Genomic DNA, 25,448 nt, shown 5'->3' with positions numbered 1-25,448 from the left:
TGTTGTAATGATGATCTTTGAGCTATAGGCTCCAGTACTCCCACAAAGCATACATCACCCTATTTTTTATTGACCTAATGGAAAGGAAAACTAGCACTTAAATGGAATTTCCCCTTAAACGTTCTGATCTTATTAACTCTGAGATTACAGATGCTCTGGAAGAAGTATTTACCTAATAGGATTTACTGTAACTACCATCCTTGATTCCTAAAGCCTAAGCAGCCTGCTTGGAAAGGAAGGGGTGATTCTTGTTCCCTGGCAATATTGGTTCAGTTGCTCCAGCTCCCTGGCCAGAAAGTACTTTGGAAATACCAAGTCTCTCGAAGTTTGTCTCTCAGTCAAACAAATAAACCGTAAGAAGGTGATGTCCCTTCCCTGTGAAAAATTGCCTCTCTATAATTATGAAGCATTATTCCACCATAGATATGATGTTCTGGAAAATGGTTCTACTGAAGGAGAGGAAAGAATTAGCAACTTAAAGGGAGAAAGACATGAAAGTGTACAAGACTCAAGGCACCTCAGTGTTTGTAACTTTACAAATGAGTTTTACCAAAGCACCTTTTGGATGATGTGCGCTGTTCCTTTGTACGCTAGTCAATAAAATAAAACAGTGGATGATCCAAAGATGCAAATTCACTCACTGTGTAGCTGGCTGTGTGTGTGTGTGTGAAAATATATGTAACATAAAATTTACCATTGTAACCATCTTTAAGTGTACAGTACAGTGGCATTAAGGACATTCACATTGCTGTGTGACCATCAACCCCATCTATCTTTAGAATTTTTTCATCATCCCAAATTAAAACTCCATACCCATTACATAATAGCTACTCATTCCCTCATATCCCCAGCACCTGGTGACCTCTATTCTACTTCCTGTCTCTATGAATTTGCTAGGTTCCTAAAAAAAGTGGAATCATGTAGAGTTTATCCTTTTGGAACCGGTTTATTTCACTTAGCATAATGGTTTCAAGCTTTATCCATGTTGTATCTATCCTGTGTCAGAATGTCCTTCCTTCTTAAAGCTAAATAATATTCCATTAAATGTATGTATCACATTTTATTTTTCCATTCATCTGTCAATGGGCACTTGGGTTGTTTCCACTTTTTGGCTACGATGAATAATGCTGCAATGAACACTGATGTACAAATATCTGTTCAAGCCCCTGCTTTCAGTTCCTTTGGATATATATCCAGAAATGGAATTGCTGAATTATACGGTAATTCCATGCTTCATTTTTTGAGGAACTACCATGCTGATTTCTACAGAGGCTGCAGCATTTTACATTCTCACCAGCAATGCACAAGAGTTCTAATTTCTCCACGTCTTCACCAACATATTTTCACTTTTTTTTTTGATTATAGCATAGCCATCCAGTTAGGTGTGAGGTAGATGCTTTCACCTGCTTTGACGGCACTCATTCCTTACAATCACCCAGAAAGTCACACCTCATTTTTAAAATTTATTTATTTATTTATTTATGGCTGTGTTGGGTCTTCGTTTCTGTGCGAGGGCTTTCTCCAGTTGTGGCAAGTGGGGGCCACTCTTCATCGCGGTGCGCGGGCCTCTCACTATCACGGCCTCTCTTGTCGCGGAGCACAGGCTCCAGACACGCAGGCTCAGTAATTGTGGCTCACGGACCCAGCTGCTCCGCGGCATGTGGAATCTTCCGGGACCAGGGCTCGAACCCGTGTCCCCTGCATTGGCAGGCGGATTCTTAACCACTGCGCCACCAGGGAAGCCCAGTCACACCTCATTTTACTGGTGAGGAAACTAAAGTTCAGACAGGCTTCATGGGTCACGTGACTAGTAAGCGGCTGAGCCAGGATCTGAAAACACAGCTGGCTGGTTCCAAAACCCATTTTCTTTCCGTCAGGCCGCACTGCCTGCCCCAGGAGGTGTGCGCTAACCCTGCCCGGAGCTGACCTTGCCTGGAGACGTTCCAGGAGCGGGAGCAGCCACCACAGGCCACGTGACTACTAGTAAGGTTATCCCTGATTCTAGCTGACAAGAGCCACGCCTACAGGGAGAAACCACGAGGGCACTTTTGTTCAGGCAAGTGAATGAAGCACAGGAAAAGAGGCAAAGGGTGAAAACCGGCCTTTCAGAAGTTACAGGCGGATCCTGCGGGGAGGAGGGCAATCAGAGCTGGGAGCCGGGGGTGGGGGGGAGGGGGAGATCTGAGGGACCAGCCGGCGAGCTGGCTCCGCTTCCAGGGCCTCAGGAACAAGGCGGCTGTAGACACCTTGACCCAGGTCAGCAAAGTGCCGGTCGGGGACCTCACGTGGTTTGGGCAGGACCCAGAATTCCAGCGCGTCTGTCCGTCTGTCCGAGTGCCAACCCAAATCCACCTTAGCCAACAGCCTGCTCTGCACCCTTACTTCCCTGACATGTTCAAGGGGAAGGGGCAGGTGCCAGGAATCTCTATTAGCTGTACTGAATCTGTGTCTCTACCTTACGTCCCTGAGGGTAAGAAAGTTGTCAAGTCTGCTTGGAAATTCATGCTCCCACGCTGCTGTGTTTTCTTTGTATTTGTTTTTCCTTTGTTTTCTGGTTAAGTTACTTTTGAAAAATGTCAATCTTTGCCTTGCACAGGAAAGGGGAAGAGATTTCTTCAGCCCTAAGCCAAGGTACCCTGGGAGGTGAGACTATTTCTAGAGTCAGATAAAGCGTTAGCAGGGCTACCCCAGTTCCTGAGCCGGGCACAGTCTTTGAGGTGGAGGCAGCTGGAGGGTGCAACCCAGAAGTGGAAGCTGAAGGGATTCATCTCCTCTGTAAGTCTGGCCCCCGCTGCTCTCCATTCAACGGGTGATGGTCTTCCTTCAGCCTGCCTGCCACACGTAATTTATCGACAGTATATCCTTTTTTACTTTGGATTAATACTGGCTTTCATCATCAATCATAAGAAGCATCATTATTTTACGTATCACTTAGAAAGAAAAAAAATGCTGCCATGTACGGGGGCTACTCTTCGTTGCGGTGGCTTCTCTTGTTGCGGAACATGGGCTCTAGGCGCGCGGGCTTCAGTAGCCGTGGCACGCGGGCTCAGTAGTTGTCGCTCACGGGCTCTAGAGCACAGGTTCAGTAGTTGTGGTGCACGGGCTTAGTTGCTCCACAGCATGTGGGATCTTCCCGGACCTGGGCTCGAACGCTTGTCCCCTGCATTGGCAGGTGGATTCTTAACCACTGCACCACCAGGGAAGTCCCCCTATTTAGTTTTATATTTCCAGATCCCAACACAGGGCTTGGCATATGGTAAGTAAGTGGTTCTCAAATTCTTTGGTCTTCAGATCCTTTTACACTTTTAAAAAAAAACTTTTTACTTTGAAATAATTCTAGATTTACAGAAGAATAGAAAGATAGTACAAAGATTTCCCATATAACCTTCACCCAACTTTCCCTAATGTTAACATCTCATGTAACCACAATACATTTACCAAAGCTAAGAAATTAAATTGATCCAATACTATTAGTTAAACTATGGATTTTGTTTGGATTTCATCAATTTTCCCACTAATGTGCTTTTTCTGTTCCAAGATACAATATGCATTGAATTTAACTCTTTACACTTTTAAAAATTATTGAGGAAAACAAACTGTGGTTACCAAAGGGGAGAGGGAAGGAGGGAGGGACAAATTAGGGGTATGGGATTAACAGGTACAAACTAATATGTATAAAATAGATAAGCAACAAGAATATATTGCATAGCACAGGGAATTATAGCCATTATCTTGTAATAGTCTATAATGGAGTATAATGTGCAAAAATACTGAATCACTATGCTGTACACCTGAAAGTAATATGATACTGTAAATTAACTATACTTTGATTAAAAAAAGTATTGAGGACTCTGAATGCCTTTGTTTATGCAGATTATATCTTTGGATATTTACTATATTAGATGTTGAAATTTTAAAATATGTATTTAAATAAAATATATTAAATAAAATACATTAAATACATTAAAATAAAATACAGTAAATAGAATACATTAAATAGAAGTATTAAAATAACAGGACTTCCCTGGTGGTCCAGTGGTTAAGACTCCGCGCTTCCACTGCAGGGGGTGTGGTTTTGATCTCTGGTCGGGGAACTAAGACCCCATAAGCTGCGGGGCAACTAAGCCCGTGTGCCACAACTACAGAGCCCATGCACTACGAAAGATCCTGCGTGTCACAACTAAGACCCAACGCAGCCAAAAAATAAATATTAAAAAAGAATTATTAAAAAAAAAGTGGGGCTTCCCTGGTGGCGCAGTGGTTGAGAGTCTGCCTGCTGGTGCAGGGGACACGGGTTCGAGCCCTGGTCTGGGAAGATCCCACATGCCGCGGAGCAGCTGGACCCGTGAGCCACAACTACTGAGCCTGCGCGTCTGGAGCCTGTGCTCCGCAACAAGAGAGGCCACGATAGTGAGAGGCCCGCGCACCGCAATGAAGAGCGGCCCCCGCTTGCCGCAACTAGAGGAGGCCCTCGCACAGAAACGAACACCCAACACAGCCAAAAAAAATGGATAAATAAATAAATAATAATTAAAAAAAAAAAAAAGTGAAGCGCAATAAAACAAGGTGTGCCTGTACTTCTATTTCAAAAAAAAAAAAGACTCCGCGCTCCCAATGCAGGGGGCCCGGGTTCCATCCCTGGTCAGGGAACTAGACCCTGCATGCCACAACTAAGAGCCCACATGCTGCAACTAAAAGATTCCACATGCCGCAACTAAAAAAATCCTGCATGCCGCAACTAAGACCCGGCACAGCCAAATAAATAAATATTTTTAAAAAATAACAATAATAAGCCCATTACATGTTAAGAAAAAGAGTATTTTATGGATAATAACTATATTTTCCAAAACAGAAGTTAGTGAGAAAAGAGGCATTATTTTGCATTTTTTTTCAAATACCTTTAACAGCTGAGTTCATACCTGCTTTTGCATTAAATCTATTCCAACATCACACATCATGTAGCCTCTGAAAAACTCTATGGAACGTTGTGAGAATATGAGAATGAAAAAAGCAAATAACAGCTTGGCATTATTATGAAAATAGTTTTGGTGTATAAGACTCCTGAAAAGATCTTGGGGACCACACCTTGAGAGCCACTGTGGTAGACACATAGCATGCTTAAAATGTTAATTAAAATGTTCATAGGTGCAGAGCCTTGTTTTTCTTGGTCTGGCTAATTTCTTTCAGACTCTGGGCCTATGGGGCAAGGATTAAATGTGAATTTGTATGAGAGCTTGTGGGTGAGGCTCCCATCACCATGTTATAACTTCCCGAAGCGCACCAAGGAAAGGATCTATATTCTCTGAACAGGATGCATTCCTTCTACAGCCAAGCAAAGGTCTCTAAGCAACTGGAAACACAAGCAGGTGTCCAAAAGAATAAAGGATAAGAATCACAGATCTGACCTAAGACCACCCATGCCCTATCTCAAAAGCTGACCTCTGCTTGTTTTCAACCTCTGTCACCCCAGGCTCACACTGAATAGGTTCATAGCCACCTGGAGCAGATTTGTCCCCAAGAACAAAGATATCCATCACCCCCCCCCCACCACTCCCAGCATTTGTAGCACAGTCACCCTAGGCCTCCTCCCTGACTACAGGCCCAGGGATGGGTACCAACTAGCTCCCTTCTCATCCCACATGCATTCTTATTCAAACCAATTCAAATTAAAGTGGCAAGTCAAATGTCTTGAGATATGGCAGTAGCTACCCTAGCTACCCTATGGCACAGACATCCTGTAAGGCAGTGGTCCCCAACCTTTTTGGCACCAGGGGCCGGTTTGGTGGAAGACACTTTTTCCACGGGGGGCTGGGAGGGTGGGATGGTTCAGGCGGTAATGCGAGTGGTGGGGATCGATGGGGAGCGGCAGAGGAAGCTTCGCTTGCTCACCCGCTGCTGACCTCCTGCTGCTCGGCCCCGTTCCTAACAGGCTGAGGACGGGTACTGGTCGGCTGCCCAGGGCTCGGGGACCCCTGCTGGAAGGGACCAAAAGGCATACTCTGTTTGCCGTGGGAATCGTCTTGCCCCGCCTCTCCCTCTTCTCATCCACTTGGTGAGTTTGGAAGGATACACTGGACATATGTGGTCCAACCCCTTCCTTTTTTTTCTCCTCTTGGGACCTGGCCTACCACTCTTCTCTACGTAATGTGGTTTATAGGCAAGTTGGCCTCATTTTGGGTTTAAGTATTAGGAAGTCTCTCTCCCACAGATACAATCTCTGACCTCCAACTGGGCCTTTGTCAGCAATAAAGGTGACATTTTGGTCTCCACTTGCTGACGCCTTGATTTTATATCTTAATTGATGCTGAACCCCAGTGAGGTAGAAGGGCATCATCGTTGTGCCCCCTCAAAGACCCCAACATGGTCACATAGGTACATATTAGCAATTCTAGATCCCTGCTAAAAGACAGTTATTAAAGGTAGTCTAAAAGTTATAAACTTTGCTTTGAGTGTTATCTTCAGACAGTTTTGATATTCTTTAAAGAAATGAATAGATTTTTAAAAAATATATTTGTTTATTTATTTATTTATTTTTGGCTAAGTTGGGTCTTCATTGCTGCGCACGGGCTTTCTCTAGTTGCGGCGAGCGGGGGCCACTCTTTGTTGTGGTGCGCGGGCTTCTCATTGCGGTGGCTTCTCTTGTTGCGGAGCACGGGCTCTAGGCACACCGGCTTCAGTAGTTGAGGCTCACGGGCTCTAGAGCTCAGGCTCAGTAGTTGTGGCGCGTGGGCTTAGCTGCTCCGTGGCATGTGGGATCTTCCTGGACCAGGGCTCGAACTTGTGTCCCCTGCATTGGCAGGCAGATTCTTAACCGCTGTGCCACCAGGGAAGCCCGGCTTGCGGGATCTTAGTTCCGTGACCAGGGATTGAACCCGCACCCTCGGCAGTGAAAGCACAGAGTCCTAACCACTGGACCGCCAGGGAATTCCAATTGCTATTTTGATTGACTTTTATCTGAGTTAGATGCTGTCAGCAGCATTCTGACCTTCCCCTACAGTGAGGCTTAGGACCCTATTACAATTTGCATGTTTAATCTCCTGTCTGCCCCCCTTTTCCTTCAGAGCAAGGACTCTGTCCTGTTCGTGTGGTCCATCGAGCAGGTAGCTGCCTGCCATGCACAGAGTAATTGCTCCATATACATGTGCTGAATGAACAAATAAAAAATTAATACTACTTGAGTCTCCCCAAAAGCTCGCATGCTAATAATTTTTTTTTCCTCTTGGAAAAGAACTGCCTTTGGGAAAAGACTTTAACAAATCATCTTGTAATAAAAGTGAGAGACGTTGAAAGAAGGAGAAAGACATGGTTAAGCTGCCTCTGTCTGAGAAAACAAGAGGGATTTGTCTCTCTCTCTCTCTCTGTTTTCTTCTGATGGGGAAAGTGCGGGATTGGGGTGGAGAAGAGAGAAGGGCCAGGAGCTGGTCTGTGCTGGGGGATGAGGGAAGTCGGAGTGGGTGGCTAAGGATATTTTACCAACAGAGACCCCCAGAGCGCAGCCTGAAGTTGCAGCGCTGGGAGGTCCTGCACTCTTTTTCTCCCCTACGTTTTGCCAGTGACTATGAGGAGGATATACACATTGCCAGAAATCCTGGGGAGGGTTTTGGATTTCCGCAGAGGGTACGTGCCAACCTTAACTGGGTTTCCTGGGGACAAGGGGTCCCAGCAGACATATGTGCCACAGAAACAACACGTGTGGTAAGTTGCTTGAAGAATATTCTGTCCATTCCAGATCGTACAATAACTTTATCTTGGAATGAGTCCAGACCTCAGAAAGCTGAGAGGCGGGAATCCCCTTGTTCCACCTGCTAGTAGAGTTATTTCTGCTGAATTGAGTTTGAACATTAGGACTGCACTGAAGGAGGCTATAAGAAACAAGCCATAGGGAGTTCCCTGGTGGTCCAGTGGTTAGGACTCTGCGCTTTCGCTGCCGGGGCCGCTTTCGATCCCTGGTTGGGGAGCTAAGATCCTGCAGGCCACGTGGTGCGGCAAACAAACAAAGAAACAAACAAAAACCCTATGAATAACCCATTACTACATGTACTGATTTACTGTAGGGATACTTACTGATGAGGACTCATGGGAGAAATGCCTTGTGTGTCTCATTATTGGACGCTTTAAAAAAAAAAGGTTTTTCCTAGAAAAAATGATTTTTTTAATACAAAAACAATGGTGGAAGGACTTCCCTGGTGGCACAGTGGTTAAGAATCCACCTGCCAATGCAGGGGACACAGGCTCGAGCCCTGGTCCGGGAAGATCCCACATGCCGCGGAGCAACTAAGTCCGTGCGTCACAACTACTGAGCCTGCGCTCTAGAGCCCACGAGCCACAACTACTGAGCCCACGTGCCACAACTAATGAAGCCGGCGCGCCTAGAGCCCGAGCTCCACAACAAGAGAAACCACCGCAACGAAGAGTAGCCCCCGCTCGCCGCAACTAGAGGAAGCCCGTGAGCAGCAAGGAAGACCCAACACAGCCCAAAAAAAGATAAATAAATCATTAATTTTAAAAAATGATGGTGGATCTTATAACTAATTAGATTCTCCCTCCATCCTGTTTTTGGTTGCTAAAAGCTCCTGACCAAGTTTTGAGGCCACCTCTGATGACTGTGCAGGGCTTGATGACTGACCCTCGGTTTGATAGCATCCTTGCCCCTGGCTTCCTCTTGCTGTCTTGCTCTCATTTTCGGTTTGCACTTATTGCCTCATTCATTTTTAAAGATGCTGTGTGCTACATAGAACTCTACAAGCTGCTACTGGTAATTTTTCAAGCAGGGCAAAGTGTAAGGAAAAGAAATGAATCTACTCTCCAAGTTATATTATCTCTAATTCCCACGCCAGTGTGCTCTTGGCTTGAAAGAATGGAAAGCCAGAGATAAGCTATCTTCCTCCTGCAGCGTGTTGACAAGCCTCCACCCACCCCTCCCTCACTGCTCCCTAATAAGTACTTGCTGCCGTTTTTTGTTTTTTTTTAATTAATTAATTTATTTTTGGCTGTGTTGGGTCTTCGTTGCTGCGCACGGGCTTTCTCTAGTTGCGGCAAGTGGGGGCTGCTCTTCGTTGCGATGCATGGGCTTATTGCGGTGGCTTCTCTTGTTGTGGAGCATGGGCTCTAGGTGCGCGGGCTTCAGTAGTTGTGGCACGCGGGCTCAGTAGTTGTGGCGCACGGGCTTAGGTGCTCCGCAGCATGTGGGATCTTCCCGGAGCAGGGCTTGAACCCTTGTCCCCTGCATTGGCAGGCGGATTCTTAACCACTGCGCCACCAGGGAAGCCCCTTGCTGCTGTTTTTTAGCAAAGTAATTTATGGGTCAATTTTTTGGATCAAAATCAGGCTAGCACATGCACATACGCACGCACCCACACTCACACACACACGCTCTATGCTTATTATGCGATCTGAAAACGCACTGCCTCCCGCTGCACAATTCAGGAATACAGAGCCCTTAGCTCTTCTAGGTACATATTCTTCTTATTTCTGTAATGCATTTTCATTATACATTGTCTATAAATAAGTATTTCCCCCATACTTTAAATAAATAATACAAATGTATTATTATGTTTGGTATCTAGGAGACAAAGAATGCTTTAGAAATTAAATGTGAAATTATATGTGAAAACATCCTTGTGATACATTACAATCCAAGCATCACAATGAGCACCAAAGCTCCCCTTAACCATGCTTTTCCTCCACCCCGATGCCTCCCAAAGTTAGCCACTGTTATCAGTTTGCTGCATATGCTCCTGGACTGTCATCTACACTTTTGCAAATACATGCACGTATCTATAGCAATGTGCTGGGTATATTATGTGCGTCTGGGTGTTAAATGTGCGTTCTGCTGCACATGTCCTGCTCTTCTACCGCTTGCATTTTTCCCTGAACAGTATGTCTTAGAGCACTTTTCCTGCTTCAAGGGAAGAGCTCTTTTCTAGGTTAACTTATCCAAATAGCCTCCTCTAGCCACTAGCTGCTGTTCTTCCATCTTTATCTTTTGTCAGTGGCACTGCCAAGAACCTAAATTGCAGGTCATAAAGGGATTCAGAAAAGCTGATTACACAAATGTGACTACCTCATAGGGTTGCTGCGCTGGAATATAAGACTAAACCTATATTAGTTACTATTATTAGTCTTGATCTGAGATCCATTCTTTGACCAATTATTGACTGGCTGTCTACACTGTTCCAGGCACTGGGGATACATCCGTGAGCAAAAAGGGCAAGCCCTATCGCTCTGGTGTCCTGAGGGCAGGCAGAAGATAAAAACCAATGAAAAGAAATAGTATGTTGGTTGTTGATAAGTGCTACAGAGAAAAATTAGAGAGAAAAGAAGAATGGGGATTTCCAAGAGGAGATCAGAGATTACAATTTTAAACATGGTGGCCTTTGGAAGCCCTGTGGAGAAGGTGACAATCTCAGCCCAATTGTACCTTTAATTTGTGTAGACAGTTAGTTAGTAGCTTCTTTTTCAGCGAGAGAGAAAAAGAGTTAAGTGAGGCATTTTCAGCAATCTCTTTCTCATCATTCAGCCCTCCCAAGGTTGGCTCACCCTCCAAAACTTGACTACTGAGCAATTCTCTTCTGAGGGGTCAAGATGATCATACTCTGTCAGCCTGCAGACAGCAAGCTCCAAAGCCACTTAGCTGTTTTCTCCTTCTGGCTTCCTTTATCAGGCACTTGTACTTTGAAAAGATATCAAGTTGCTTCTCTTGACCATTATTTTGAAAAACTCTCTTATTAAAATGCCTTAAGACAGAGATTCTCAGCCTTGGCTGCATACTGGCATTACCTGGAGAGCTTTACAAAATTCTGATGCCTGTGTCCCACTCACAGAGAACCTAATTTCATTGATCTGGAGAATGGCCTGGGCATTGGGATTTTTTAAAAGTTTTCCAAGTGATTCTTTTTTTTTTTAAATTAATTTATTTATGTATTTATTTATTTATATTTATTTTTGGCTGCGTTGGGTCTTTGTTGCTGCCCAGGCTTTTTCTAGCTGCGGTGAGCGGGGGCTACTCTTCGTTGTGGTGCACGACCTTCTCATTGCGGTGGCTTCTCTTGTTGCAGAGCACAGGCTCTAGGCGCACGGGCTTCAGTAGTTGTGGCACTCGGGCTCAGTAGTTGTGGCTCACGGGCTCTAGAGCGCAGGCTCAGTAGTTGTGGCGCATGGGCTTAGCTGCTCCACGACATGTGTGTGGGATCTTCCAGGACCAGGGCTCGAATTCATGTCCCCTTCATTGGCAGGCAGATTCTTAACCACTGCGCCACCAGGGAAGTCCCCCAAGTGATTCTAATGTACAGCCAAGGGTGAGAACCACTGTTTCACAGGCCACTGGCTCTAGTGTTTAACAAATGACCACAGGTTTCCAATTGAAGGCCACTTCAGCCAGAAACTAAGACTGAGATGTCCTGTAATCAGGCAGTTGCTACTACTACTAATTATTCCTTAATTCCCTGTACATTACTTCACATTTTTGCAAAGTGCTTTCCAATATATTATCTTTTTTTGAAATATGTATCACTGTCTTTAATAATGTCCTCAAAAAGACACTGGAGTGCTGCACTGGTAATGGTTATTGTGGAAATTACTTGGCTGAAATGTTAATTCATCCCAAAAGAATTTGTTTTCTTCCAATTTTATTGAGCTATAATTGGCATACAGCACTGTATAAGTTTAAGGAGTATGGCATAGTGATTTGACCCACAGACCTCATGAAATGATTGCCACAGTACGTTTAATGAACATCCATTATCTCATACGATAGAAAATAAAATTTAAAAAAAGATATTTTTTCCTTGTGATGAGAACTCTTATGACTTACTCTCTTAACTTTCATATATAACATACAGCAGTGTTCATTATATTAATCTTGCTGTACATTACATCCCTATTTATCTTATAACTGGAAGTTTGTACCTTTTGACCACCTTCATCCACTTCCCCCCCACCACCGACCCCCAGCTCTGGTAACCACAAATCTGATCTCTTTTTCTATGAGTTTGTTTGTTTGCTTGCTGAAGTATAATTGACCTACAACACTATGTGAGTTTCTGGTTGCACAACATAGTAGTTTGATATTTCAATACATTTCAAAATGATCACCACACAGAAGAATTTCTTGAGCAGCTACCATGTGCTTCATTGCACTCTAGAGTCATAAAGACGACAATTAGGTTTCACACCTTTCTTGAGAGTAAATAAATCAGCAAGAGTAAGTAAACTGTTCTGGGTTTTGTGAGCTGTTCTAGCCAACGACTGAACCCAAGGAGCGGTTCATGGGAACCTCCAATTTGTAGCCAAGTTGCACAGAAGCTGTGGGTAACTTGGGGCCCTACTACTTGCAACTGGCATCTGAAGGGGGGGTGCATCTGAGTCTTGTGGTACTGAGCCCTTAACCTGTGGGATCCAGGTAGTTAGTGTCAGAATTGAACGGAACCGTAGGACATCCTGCTGGTGTTGGAGAATTGGTCGGTATGGGAAAAAACCGACACATCTGGTGTCCGAAGTATTGTATATAAGGGTAAAGGAAAACACAGTGTGTTTTCCCCTAGACACCTTCACAGAACTGTGACGAGAAAGACTACTTGGAAGTATATTTCCTCATCAACATATAACTACTTGTTACAAATCTAATTCTCGTCATTTTGGGACAGCTTTTGAGAATGGTGTCAACTTCTATACCTATACTAAAGGATATACACTATAGGGTAGGACAACAATGGGCCAATAAAAAATTATATGTTCATGGTCATATATATTTCTATAAATATGTTTATATTGCATATATAATTTATGTCTAGGAATATACATGATATATTTATTTTATTTTTATAATATTTCTATTTTACATGACATACATTTATAGTTTTATATAATATATATTTCAGGTTACATATTTTAAATATATTTATATTATATTAACATAATATATATTCCTATATACATTTCTATAATTTTAGTTCTTGGACTTTTGAATACATTTTTACATATCTGATATTTCAAATAGCATTAAATTGCTCTAAAAGCAGTTATAAATTACTATGCCTTAGTGTGCCCTATGAGCTCTAAAGAAAAAATTAATTTCTTTTCATTGTTAACATTCCAATGACCCCAGCTAAGGCAGCCTTGAAAAATTACTGTTGCCATGCCGACAGCTTAATGAAGAGGTCTATTATTGTTTTCTTCCCTGTTTGTCTCAACTATGTGATAAATTTCAAATATGAATTAGACCAGTTAAATACTGTCTCCAAAACATCCTGTTTTGGATTTTCACTTTTTTTTCATTGCTGCCCTTCTCCTAATACAAGTGTTGTGTTAATTCATTCTAAAAAGCTTGAATTCTGGTGTTAGAATTCAGAGTATCTAGCCATATTCAAGCATTTATTCATTTGTTTATTCAACCAGAAGGACCTCATTGGGAGCCAGAAGTCCATAAAGCTGGATCCCTCCCCTCTGCTATCCACTGGCTGTTTGTCCTTGGGCAAATCACTCGTCCTATCTGTGCCAAGGATAAAAATGCCAAGAAACCCAAACTACAAAGTTTTTTAAAAGATCCAAAGCAAAAATGAGAAAAATAAGGACAACGTAATGAATTTTTCACAGAATTAAGTGTATTCAATTTAGAGGATTACCCATTACTTAGAGACTATGCCCTTTGATTCATGAAATGGCAATTGTAGACCACAGTCGTGGTTATACTTTTAATGGCTTTATTGGCAAACTTAAATGGAGACTCAAATTTCTTGGAAATTTTTTTTTTTTGGCTGTGCTGTGCAGCTTGTGGGATCTTAGTTCTCTGACCAGGGACTGAACCCGGGCCATGGCAGAGAAAGTGCCGAGTCCTGGCACTGGAGCACCAGGGAATCCCTTGGAAATGTTATTGGTACATAAACTCCCAAAGTTTGGGAAGCACTGCACTATAATATTTTAATTTAATTATAAAAGTAACACATATACGTGTTAAAGATTCAAAGAGTACTACTGGGTATAAAATTAAAAATAAAACTCGAACTCTTCTCCACATTAACCCCAATCACAATCCCCATAGTAATCACTATTAATACTTTAATATGTAACACCTGAAAAATTTTATACACATGCAAAGAGATATATATTCTTTTCCTAAAAGGGATACCGATACTATTTATACTACTCTGTAACTTGCTTTGTTCTCATAATGAGATTTCACTACCTTCAGGCCCTTTATTTCAAAATCCTAAATTTTCTTTGATATTCTAAAATGGTATTGGGTTCCTACTGTGTGCTGAATTCCATGACTATTATGGGGAGGGATGGGCAGAGGGCAGGATGCACCAGGAAAGGAGAGGTCATGTAATGAAAAGAGGAGTAAGCCGGCCAACAAGTTAGTGATCTGGAAGGGAGACAGCAGTAAGTATGGAAATAACTGTACTATTTGTTTATGCATTTGTTCATTCATTCATTCATTCATGATGACAAAGTACTTATACATCCAATGGTAATTCTGTGACGCAAGATGGAGAAACTCAGGGAAAAGTCAGCCACTATTTCATAGCCATTGAATTTTCCTCTGACTTAATTCTGTGCTCTTTCTCCTCCCGTATGCCACAGGACACGGAAGTGCCAATATGGCCATGGTTGAGACTGCTCATTCTTCCAACTCCCTATCCATTTTCCAACCAGCATAAAGAATATATTTCCTAGCCACCCTTGGAGCTGAGGGCTCTGTGATTAGGTTCTGGAAATAAGATAAAAGAAGTGAGTGATATGTGCAACTGCTGGGTCAGGCCCCAAAGGGGAGGAGTAGACCCTCCGATTTCTGCTTATTCCTTTCTTACTGGAATGTGGACATGGATGATGTGGTTACCTGAAGGGGGTATTGGTGGGGAGGGGGGATGGACCTCTGGAAGGAGATAAAGGAGGATAAAGTAGACTTCAATTTTATCTGTAATTTTTTTTTTAATTTATTTTTGGCTGTGTTAGGTCTTCGTTGCTGCGCGCAGGCTTTCTCTAGTTGCGGAGAACGGGGGCTACTCTTCGTTGTGATGCGCGGGCTTCTTATTGCGGTGGCTTTTCTTGTTGTGGAGCACGGGCTCTAGGAGCACGGGCTTCAGTAGTTGTGGCACACGGGCTCAGTAGTTGTGGCTTGCGGGCTCTAGCGCACGGGCTCAGTAGTTGTGGCGCACGGGCTTAGTTGCTCTGCGGCATGTGGGATCTTCCCGGATAAGGGATTGAACCCATGTGCCCTGCATTGGCAGGTGGATTCTTAACCACTGTGCCACCAGGGAAGCCCTGTAATATTTTTATTAAAAAAAAAAAACCTTTAAGCAAATATGAAAAAATGTTAGCAGTTATTTATTGTGGTTGGTGGGTACCTGAATATATATTTTAAAAAATTTTTTGTGCATCTCTGTGTTTCCCAATTTTTTTAAAAATAAATTATAGTACATTCATCAGTTGGAATATTTATAATAATTTTAGATGGCATTTTAGATGAAGAGCTACTGACATGGGAAAATATTCATAATAAATGAAAAATACTTGAACAATTTTCTGATAGACCTAAGAGAGATTTAGAATGGGAAAGCTGGAGTAACCTACCCAGCTCACTGATTAGCCTAATAATCTTTTACTAGAGATATTCAAAAATTCAGTCTAAAAGTAATTAAAAGTAGTCCCAAAGAAGAGATCTTTGAAGTGGGACAATTTCTTTTTAATTTTTGTTTATTTATATTTTGGCCACGCTGCACAGCATGCGGGATCTTAGTTCCCTGACCAGGGATTGAACCTGTGCCCCCTGCATTGGAAGGGCAGAGTCTTAACCACTGGACTGCCAGGGAAGTCCCCCAACCAAGAGATCTTTGAACTGGCTTGTTCATAGATCTCTTCTCTTAGAGCAAGCCTAAAACAAAACAGACCAATGCCCTAAAGTCTTATGATGGAGAAGTTGCTTTAACATCAACAGGATCCCACACACCCCCTTTTTATAAATCTACAAACTGAGAATATTAAGACATCAATACTAGTTATCGGTGGCTTCTTCTATGGTTTATAAATACTCTATAATGTATATTATTATTTTCATAATCAGAAAAACATCCTATTTTTCAAAGCTAAAAGAAATATTCAAACATCTGAAAACATCTTAGATTCTAGTGATCACTTTACATTCATCAAAAACACCAATGGAAGTTACATTAGTTATGTTGCTTGGTTTCACTTAAGAGGATAGGAGCCTGTACTCTGAGCTAGGCCTAGATGTTGCTAGGAGCTGGCCTTGGTATTCTCCTGTTGAGCATAAACAATCTCACAGAACATAAGGCCACAAGAACCTTGTCCAAAAGGGCAACAGAGTCAAAACTAAGTGTTCACTGAATCTTGGGGCGCATTCCACTAAAAGTGAACATTTGATGCTGCCAAGAAATAGATTTGAAGAGAAAATGTGCCTAAATCAATGATTTCAAACCTCTTGGGCCTAGAGCCACATGAATAAATACATCTTACATTGAGATCCAGTGCATATATACACGTATAAATCTAAGACAAAAGTTTCATGAAACAATACTCATCTTTACCACATGTGAGTCTATGTTCTTTTTTATCCTATTTCATTTTTAATAAAGTTAGTCACTATTCACTAAATTCTCAGTTTGAAAAGCACTGTGATACCAGGTTTTGGATATACAGTATGCTAAATCCAATTAATCAACTGAGTTGGAATTAGACTTAATCTAATTAAGAGAAATGAAGAAAACGTCATCTCTTCCACTCATTGATCAATAATTATTAAGTCAGGCCCTGTTCTGGTTCCTGGGGTTCAGCAGTTAACAAAATGACATCCCTCACCTTGTAGAGCTTACATTACAGAGCTCTGCTGCCCAGTAAAGTTACTAGCCACGGATACCTAAATTTAAATTAATTAAAGTGAAATAGAAATAAATATTCAGCTCTATAGTCACACTAGCCACAGTTCAAGTGCACATAGCCACTTGTGGCCTAGTGGCTACGGTGTTGGACAGAGCAGATATAGAACATTTCCTCGTCACATAAAGTTCTTTTGGACAGCTCCACTCTAAAGTAAAGAACCTTGCCTTGTAACTTGACTAAAGCAATGATTTGTTAGCAGAGTATGAAGACTAGGAAAGAAGAGCAATAAGAATTCATTAACACAACTCCAAAGGAAGGGGTTCAGACCACACACCAAGAACAGTCCAGCTTGGCTGGTTCATTCCTAATCACCTTCTGTCACAACCATATGCTGCATTCCAACCCCCTCTGCTTAATTCCTTATTGATCAAATCACATTTTCTGAAACATAACTACTTTCTACACTACACCTAACCAGCGAGGAATTTCTCATCCTAAATTAACAGTAGTCTGGTTGGCAAATCAATCTGTTATGAGCTTGAACCTGACCCCCAGTGAGCAAAGTGAACACTTCTAGGCTGAGAACCAGACCCTTTGCACTGTGGGTACAACAGGGGCTTCTAGCTGCCTATATTCATCCCTAGTAATAAAATCCTGATTTTATTACTAGGGTGGTAATGAGCCTATCTCAATGAGCAAGCAGACTACAGTTTGCTGCCGTCCTTGTAATTGCTCAGTGGGGCTTCTAGAATAGCTCTTTAGAAGGAAACACGCAGAGAGAATGCACCCCTATGGTCCTTCCCCTCTTCTGGCTGTCTGCAAGATGGATGTGATGGCTGGAATTCCAGCATCTATTACAGATCACACGGATGATGGAGGAGAAAGGAAGATCCTGGGTCTGGGATGCCCATGAAGCCACCATGGCTTCATAGCTTCCGTCTGACTGCATCCCCCATCAATGAAAAAACGCTGCCCGCCATATCAGTAAACAAAGGATGTTGCAGCCATCAAGCCACTACACACCTTGGCCGGTGAGCCTGGAGGGAAATCAGGATGGAGACAAATGGGCTGCCGCTGCCAAGCCCTCAGTCACTGCAGCCCTCCACCCCCACTCCCCCTCCCCAGTGATACACCCTGAGGAGACTCAGGATGAGAAAGCAGAGGATACTGAGGATACTGGCCCCAGAGGGCTGAGGAGCATATCAAAGGAATGATTTCAGTGAGCCCAGACTCTTGCATCTTCCCATACATAGAAAAGCGCTATATTCCTTAACTTGAGATCCATGGCTTCTTTAATTAACAGAAATCTACCGGGGTCTTTGTTGCAAAACCTCCTTATATCCTGGCTCCTCCCCTACGCCTTTGGAGCAGTCCCTCAGAGCTGTCTGAGAGGCTGTGTCCCAGGCTTAAGTCCTCAGTTTTGTTCGCCAAATAAAACCTAATTCTCAACTATTAGGTGGTGCAGTTTTTTTCAGTCGACACCCTTGAATTTCTTTTTATAAGGGAGAATAAACTCTTATGTGTTTAAGCCATGTAGTCAATCCCTAACTGATAAAATGGTGAGCCCTCCTGAGCTGCTTTTCTCATGTGAGGGCTTGTGTGTGAAGAGACCAGAAGACATTGTCTTTGAAATCTCTTTAATTGTAAGAGATACCAAGTCATATTCAGCCGTAAAATCTAGGACAATCTTAGATTTTGTTAGAAATCACTGACTGTAAGGAAAGAAATGTAATAAAAATATTCAAATGATTCCTAAGTAAAAGCCAATCAGCCTGGATAAAAGCCAAATCCTTGCAATTTTGTCAGTGGCTTGCAAGCAGTGACTATTTTTCCCTCAACTATTGGTATCACTGGTGTTCTAAGTAGACATTTTCAAGGTACAGCACAGATTTTCTAGACCACAAGATGGAGTTTACGAAATACCCTGAAATTTAAATCAGATTTTCCTAAGATTTTATTTTTAGGATGTCTAGTCACAGAATTATCGTGAGCTATCAAATATGAACCTGAGACAGAAATCTTTTAAGGACACAAGTTGAATTCTTTCAGGGATCCACTATGAGTGTTGTGATTAAATAGAAGAATGTCTTTAGTACAGTATCTATCAACTAAATCCTCCAAATACTTCCACATAACAGAGGGTTAATGGAATAGTTTCAGGAAGATTTTGAAAACTATTAAAATTTGGGGAGAATTATGCACCCAAATTCAACTAATATTTACTGATAACCTATTGAGGATGCTAGGAATTTTTTCGTTATCTTATTTAACTCCCCAAAACCCTTTTAACTCACAAAAAATCCTTTTTTTTTTTTTTTAATAGCTACTTTATTTATTTATTTATTTATTTTATTTTTGGCTGTGTTGGGTCTTCGGTTCGTGCGAGGGCTTTCTCTAGTTGCGGCAAGCGGGGACCGCTCTTCATCGCTGTGCGCGGGCCTTTCACTATCGCGGCCCCTCCCGTTGCGGGGCACAGGCTCCAGACGCGCAGGCTCAGCAGTTGTGGCTCACGGGCCCAGTTGCTCCGTGGCATGTGGGATCTTCCAAGACCAGGGCTCGAACCCGTGTCCCCTGCATTAGCAGGCAGATTCTCAACCACTGCGCCACCAGGGAAGCCCAAAAATCCATTTTATACTTAGGCTTAGGGAGGCTGACTTTCCCAAGGTCACAGGACTAGGACCAGATAAAGCCAAGATTTCAACCTAGGGTGCTTTGATTCTAACTTCAGTACTCTTTTTTACTGTGGCTATCTTATAAAACTTGAAAAAAAGAAGTTTTTAACTGAACATAAAACTGGAGAGGAGTCAAGGGAATAATGTTTGACGGTACTGCATGGGTGATGGGAAGATTTCTGAATAATTTGAAAATGTTAAAGTTGAGGAACATAATTGAATTGTGATATGCCTGGGATAATAATGTTCCATTCACACATCCCAGAAATAAGAGGTTTGAGCGATCCTTAGTCGACCATCTCTCAGAAGACGTCCATTTGTTTTCAGATCCCCTTCATCCCATTTTTAGCTTCCTTTCAGTAATCCGGTGACTCCTGGGGTGTCCAGTACAGCCCCACACCCCATCTACCAGGGAGGATCCCGTTTCCCGGCTCTTTTTCATTTTGACTTCTCCATCAATCTCAACTCACTGTCTTGTGCCCTGCTCTTTCACAAGGGTTGCTCTCTCTTATTGTGTGGAATGCTTTATTGTTGGATCTGGGGGAAACTGTTAATGTGTTGTAATTGCCTGTTTCTGATTTAGTAGAATGAAATTTTCTGTGCGGGTAGGACTGGATTTAACTTGTTCACAATTGGGATCTCTGTGCAAAACCCAGTGCTAGGGACACAGTAGAGCACAAATATAGTTGTGGAACGGAACAAGCTCTCCGGTTTCATACTGGCATATATCTTTGCCTTTAAACCAAAGACGTGACTAAACCAGGCTTTTTTTTTTTTTTTTTTAAACCGAGTAATTGGGTCTGAAGTCCGAATAAAATTTCGGCCGGTGGGAAGCTCTTTCCTTTTATATTTAACCCTCTAGCGCCTGGGTTATAATTTCGACTTCACCTTAAAGTGACAACATACCCTTTTTTCAAACAAAGGACCTAATTCTAAACCAAGTGCAAAACAGAAACAGGAAGATTTTATAGCTGTCTTAGGAACCGCGAACTTCCAAATACGGGACCAAACTGAGAGATAGGAAACCTGTGCAAACTCCCTTGACACCTTCCTTCCTCTTCAAGTCCCTTCCCACAGACTCTACGCCTCCCACGATTATTCCCAGGGGGCAGGCGGGACGACCTGGATCCCACAACTCGGACTCTGCTCTGCCCCACAAAGGCGTCAGAAAACTCGAGGTGGGGCAGCCCTGGGGGCAAACGCTGAAAAGTTCTCCGAGGCCCTCGGAGATCACAGAGGCTTATCGTAAGCCCAGTCCCCTGACCTCGTCCTCGTGGACAGCCTCGCGGTCTCCCAAGACCTCGAGGGGACCTTCCGTAAATGCAAAGTTCTTTACAACAGCTGTCACTTTTGCTCCCAGAAAGGGTGGGAGCTTGCGCTGGGCGAAGCCTGGGGCGGAAACTTGAAGAGACTTCATCTAAGCCTCACCCACGCCCAGCACCTTCTAGGGCCACCCTGAAGTGTCTGGAGGGGCAGGACCCCAGGCGCCGCTTCCACCACTCAGGGCCCGGGAGCCCCTTCCTCCTCCCTCCGTCGCGCGCTCCTCCCCCTCCATGCCCCCTCTCCAAGCTCTCAGGCATTTTCCCTCTGCCCCCTCCTCTCCCCTCCCCTCCCCGCCTCCTCTCCCTCGGCCGCCCCGCGATCCCAGCGGAACGCGCGGCATTGTATCCCGGGGCCAAGTCCCCGGATGCTCGCCTGTCCTCCCCTCGGCCCGCGCAGTGGCCCTGCCCACCGCGCGGCTCTGCGTGCCACGTCACCGCTTGCGGCGCTTCCGGAGGCGCAGCGGGAGATGACGTAGGGGGACGTGCTCGCTATATGAGGTTGGGGAGCGGCAGAGTCGGCCTTTTCCGCCCGCTCCCCCCTCCCCCCGAGCGCCGCTCCGGCAGCACCGCGCTCGCTCTGAGCTCCGTGCTCCTAAGCCAGTGCCACCGTTGTCTCCCTCCAGTCGCCATCATGATCATCTACCGGGACCTCATCAGCCGTGAGTCGGGACTGCACTGCCCCTAACGCCGCGCACAGGGGACGGGGGTGTGGGTGGGGGCGGGGAGGCGGCCGCCGTCGCCGTGTCGTGGGCCTGGGGGACGCCGGCGCCTTCCTGGGAGCGAGGAGGGTCGGTGCTTGGGGCGCGCGTCGGGGTTTCGAGCGCCCAGGGAGGGGCGGGGGCCGCGTGCGGCCGGCCGGCGCGGGAAATGGCGCCCGCTCGGGCCTCGGGCGTACCGTGACCGGCGGGTATATGTCCCCGAACAGATGATGAGATGTTCTCCGACATCTACAAGATCCGGGAGGTCGCGGACGGGCTGTGTCTGGAGGTGGAGGGAAAGGTGAGTCGGCCGGGTCGCGGCGCGGGGCCGGGTAGGCTCGGGTTTCCGCCGCTCCCCCGCCCGGGGTTGTGCAATCCTCGCCGTTGCCTCCTGGCGGAGGAGACGCTCTTTCCGGGCTCGGGTTTTTCTAGAAAAGTGGAGGCGGAGCTGATCCTGGAAATAGGTTCGCCGCTTCGGCGCCCATCCTCCTCCCAGGCGGTCCCGGACAGGTTGTCTCCGGTTTGGGAGCCCCAAGTCCTTCAACGTTTGCCCTATCCCTACTTGCTCATCAACCCGACAGCCCACGCAAAACTTCCACTGGGTTGTAAATGACCCCCTTTTCGTTCCGGTCAACGAAGAATTGTTGAGCTGAGGTGTTTCGGGAAATGGATTTTAGAATTTTTTTCCCCCATAATGTGTTCATGGTATTCGACAAGAACTAAATGTTTGGTGGAAGGATGACGGGTACACGAGGTGCCAGCACAAATTTTTTGGATGCGTTTATGGTAAAGTTGAGGATGTGTTAGCAACTAAACTTTTTCTTAATGCAGATGGTCAGTAGGACAGAGGGTAACATTGATGACTCGCTCATTGGTGGAAATGCCTCCGCTGAAGGCCCCGAGGGCGAAGGTACCGAAGGCACAGTAGTCACTGGTGTGGATATTGTCATGAACCATCACTTGCAGGAAACTAGCTTCACAAAAGAAGCCTACAAGAAGTACATCAAAGATTACATGAAGTCGTAAGTGATACTAGCACACCCCAGTCGAGGTCTGAAAATCCTATAGGATTTAGGGGTTGGCTTACTGAGATTTTTAGCGGCAGGCTTGCTTGTCAGAGGTCTTTTTATTAATGAGCTCAGAAGGGTGGTTGTTTTTCTATAAGTAAAATAACGTGAGCATACTGGAGCATGTGGTTTGGTTTTACCTTTTAAGAATAGTACTGTGGAGATAAGCTGACATGAAATTCCAAGTTAGAAACAGTCTTGTTGATTACAACATCCCTCCTGTGAACTAGTGATTTCTTGATTGCGTGCGCCACGTTATTTTGCTCAGTGACAGCTGGTTTCAGTTTGTAATTTTTACTTAATGAAAATATACTTTGCTCAGAACTGAATAACCTATCAATAAAATGTTGTTTTAGAATCAAAGGGAAGCTTGAAGAACAGAGACCAGAAAGAGTAAAACCTTTTATGACAGGGGCTGCAGAACAAATCAAGCATATCCTTGCTAATTTCAAAAACTATCAGGTAAATACCTTAAATATTTGGACCGAAGGATTGTACAATTTTAACTGAGCAAAAAATGAGTTGCTTGATGAATCTCTGATGTAATTAAGCTGTGGTTATTTTCTCGGTCTTTTGAACAGTTTAAATACTTCATAGATTCAACTCCAGTAGTCTAGGCTGTAGGAAGTAGCTTTCTCTGCTCCCAAGCATGTTTCCAGATCTTGCCTTCTGGTTCCAGAATCTTATCTGTACTCAGATAACATTTCCCAGTTCTTTCTCTTGAATTGCTTGTTAACTCCCAAGTGGTCTTCCAGTTTTCTCTTTCCAATTTCTATGTGTCTTGTTGCCACTGAAGCTCTTTCTGATCTGAGCTTGTCCTGTTGAGAAACTTCAGTGACTTTCGTTTACCCCTAAGAAAAAAAATGAACACAACCTGGCTCTTTAATTTTCTGGTTTTCATACATCCTCTGGCCATAAGATAGCTTCTCATGTGATATCCTCTCGTTGCTAGCTTTATGTTCCCTGTGCTTGACTATGTAAAAAGCCTTGTTTGTAGGGTTTGGAAATGGATGTGTGGGGCTGAGTAAGTTTCCTGAAAGCCTAGTGTCCCTGGATTGCTCTGTACTTTTATTTGGTTATTATTAGTACTTTGAGTGAACTGAAGTTTGATTAGTGAGCATTTTTTCTCCTAGGCATCAGAGCCGTTAGTTGCTGAAGTCCCTTGATTTAAATAGCGGTGTTCTGAATCATCCTTTGACTTATTGTTTTGATACAACACATCCGTGCGTAATCTAATTCTGAGTATTTGTTTGCTTCCTAAGTTCTTTATTGGTGAAAACATGAATCCAGATGGCATGGTTGCTCTGCTGGACTACCGCGAGGATGGTGTGACCCCGTATATGATTTTCTTTAAGGATGGTCTAGAAATGGAAAAATGTGTAAGTATAAAGAAGTGGGTTGAATCATTAATGTAAAAATGGATATATCCTAGGCATAATCCTTGTTTTGCCACTAGGATAGTTAGAATGGATCCTACAATAGTCTTTTAAACTGAAGCTCTAGGTCTTATTTTTCTTAGGGGCCTAAAGAGGGTGTTTTACATGTAAAAGATTTTTATGGTACAGAAAGGCTTAGAGTCTTTATCTGCAGAAAACTTATAGGTGACATTACAAAGCATAGCTTAAATACTGAGCAGCTCTAGAGATCAGAGATAACACCCTATGTTGATCTTCCCCATAGAAATGGCTTGTTGAAATCAGACTGCCTTTCTCTTCCTATTTTGCTGCACATATACATGAGTATTAAAACCTTTTTGTAAAGAAACCGTTCACCCTTATTTACTGATAATTGGCAGCTGGTCGTGAAAGCCTTGATGTTACTAGCTTTTAGTAAATACAGTTTAGAGTTGGCTGCTGATCCGATATACCAATTGCTTTACTAAAATTAAATGAATGTCTGCTATGCAAGGAATTGCTAGAGGCGATACAGAAATGAAGGCATTCATTATCCTAGCTTTCAGGGGCTTCTATGTAAATTAGGAGTAAGATAAATTTAAGGCTACACTAAACAGGATTGGGACAGCAATGAACAAAAATGTCTAAACGGATTCAAAGAATGTGTGAGGCTTTTGTTAGAACGAAGTGAGTGGAACTTTCTCAGAATGAGACATTTCTGCATCCACTGATAGACCTTGAACAATCTGCGGTTGTTCTTTTGGTTTGCACTAGGATGCAAAAGAAAAATCCCTGCGCTTTCTGTCTGTCTTTGTGGCAGCCCAGATTGAATAGGGGAATACATTTGCAGCCTGGAAGTGTTAACTATTTTCATATTGGAAAGGTGTTGATGGGGTCTTCCTTGTTTTCACAGTAACCGATTTGGCTGTTTGGATCTGTCACCTGCTCGTCATAACTGGCTGGCTGCCGCTGTTCACCCACACAACACCAGGACTTAGACAGATGGGACTGATGGCATCTTGAGCTCTTCGTTTTGATGTTGATTTGTTTGGAGCGGAGGCATTGATTTGAGGAAAAAAAAAACATGTCATGTAGGTTGTCTAAAAATAAAATGCATTTAAACTCAGTTGAGAGAATGCCTCTTAGTTTAATATGTAATATCTAAATCCATCCTGTGTAGCCTTCCTGGAGAAGCTAGAGCCTGGTTGTAGACCACTACTAGAAAGCATAAGAGCATCTTCAGATAACTTCTGCAATGAAAACCACTTCCGGGACTTGGAATATAAACAAGAATCAACAGTAATTGGTTGAAATAAAGGGAAAGACCATGCTCATAGCAGTGCCAGCATTTGAAGTGGATGTCTTACATATTTCATCACCTACAAATGGAAGTAGTGAACTCTGGAAGAAATTACCAAAAGAATAAAACGAGACTTAACACAGTTGGAAGCAAAGTATT

The 25,448-nt window shown here is 43.6% G+C and overlaps 2 protein-coding genes across 4 annotated transcripts in view; one reads left to right on the top strand and one right to left on the bottom strand.

Annotated features, from left to right (window-relative positions):
- SLC25A30 (solute carrier family 25 member 30) overlaps positions 1–21,746 on the bottom strand; it is an 85,617-nt gene extending 63,871 nt beyond the window's left edge. Inside the window, exon 1 of one of the 2 annotated variants that reach the window (XM_082435420.1) lies at positions 21,726–21,746. The gene's annotated coding sequence lies outside the window, so the exon portion shown is untranslated. The remainder of the gene's footprint in view (positions 1–21,725) is intronic. The other variant, XM_082435427.1, reaches the window with a different exon arrangement.
- TPT1 (tumor protein, translationally-controlled 1) lies at positions 21,287–25,115 on the top strand. Of its 2 annotated transcripts, none has more exons than XM_082435401.1 (6): positions 21,287–21,489; positions 21,756–21,829; positions 22,360–22,550; positions 22,952–23,057; positions 23,858–23,974; positions 24,903–25,115. In XM_082435401.1, the coding sequence occupies exons 1-6, from the start codon at positions 21,324–21,326 to the stop codon at positions 24,903–24,905; spliced, it is 657 nt and encodes a 218-aa protein (XP_082291527.1). In that variant the 5' UTR covers positions 21,287–21,323; the 3' UTR covers positions 24,906–25,115. The 2 variants fall into 2 exon arrangements, with proteins under 2 accessions (XP_082291527.1, XP_082291526.1); XM_082435400.1 differs by having other exon boundaries at positions 21,316–21,489; positions 24,873–25,115.
- The last annotated feature ends 333 nt before the right edge of the window (positions 25,116–25,448 follow it).

Source organism: Balaenoptera physalus (genome assembly GCF_965194825.1).
Source record: "Balaenoptera physalus genome assembly, chromosome: 18".
NCBI lineage: Eukaryota > Metazoa > Chordata > Mammalia > Artiodactyla > Balaenopteridae > Balaenoptera > Balaenoptera physalus.
This window is presented reverse-complemented; position numbering and strand designations above follow the sequence as displayed.

What these genes read in the sequence shown, in the direction of transcription:
- TPT1 (XM_082435400.1), top strand. Translation starts at nt 21,324, where the DNA reads ATGAGGTTGGGGAGCGGCAGAGTCGGCCTTTTCCGCCCGCTCCCCCCT. An exon ending in CTACCGGGACCTCATCAGCC is followed by an intron (nt 21,490 to 21,755) that starts GTGAGTCGGGAC and finishes GTCCCCGAACAG; the next exon opens with ATGATGAGATGTTCTCCGAC. An exon ending in CTAATTTCAAAAACTATCAG is followed by an intron (nt 23,058 to 23,857) that starts GTAAATACCTTA and finishes TTGCTTCCTAAG; the next exon opens with TTCTTTATTGGTGAAAACAT.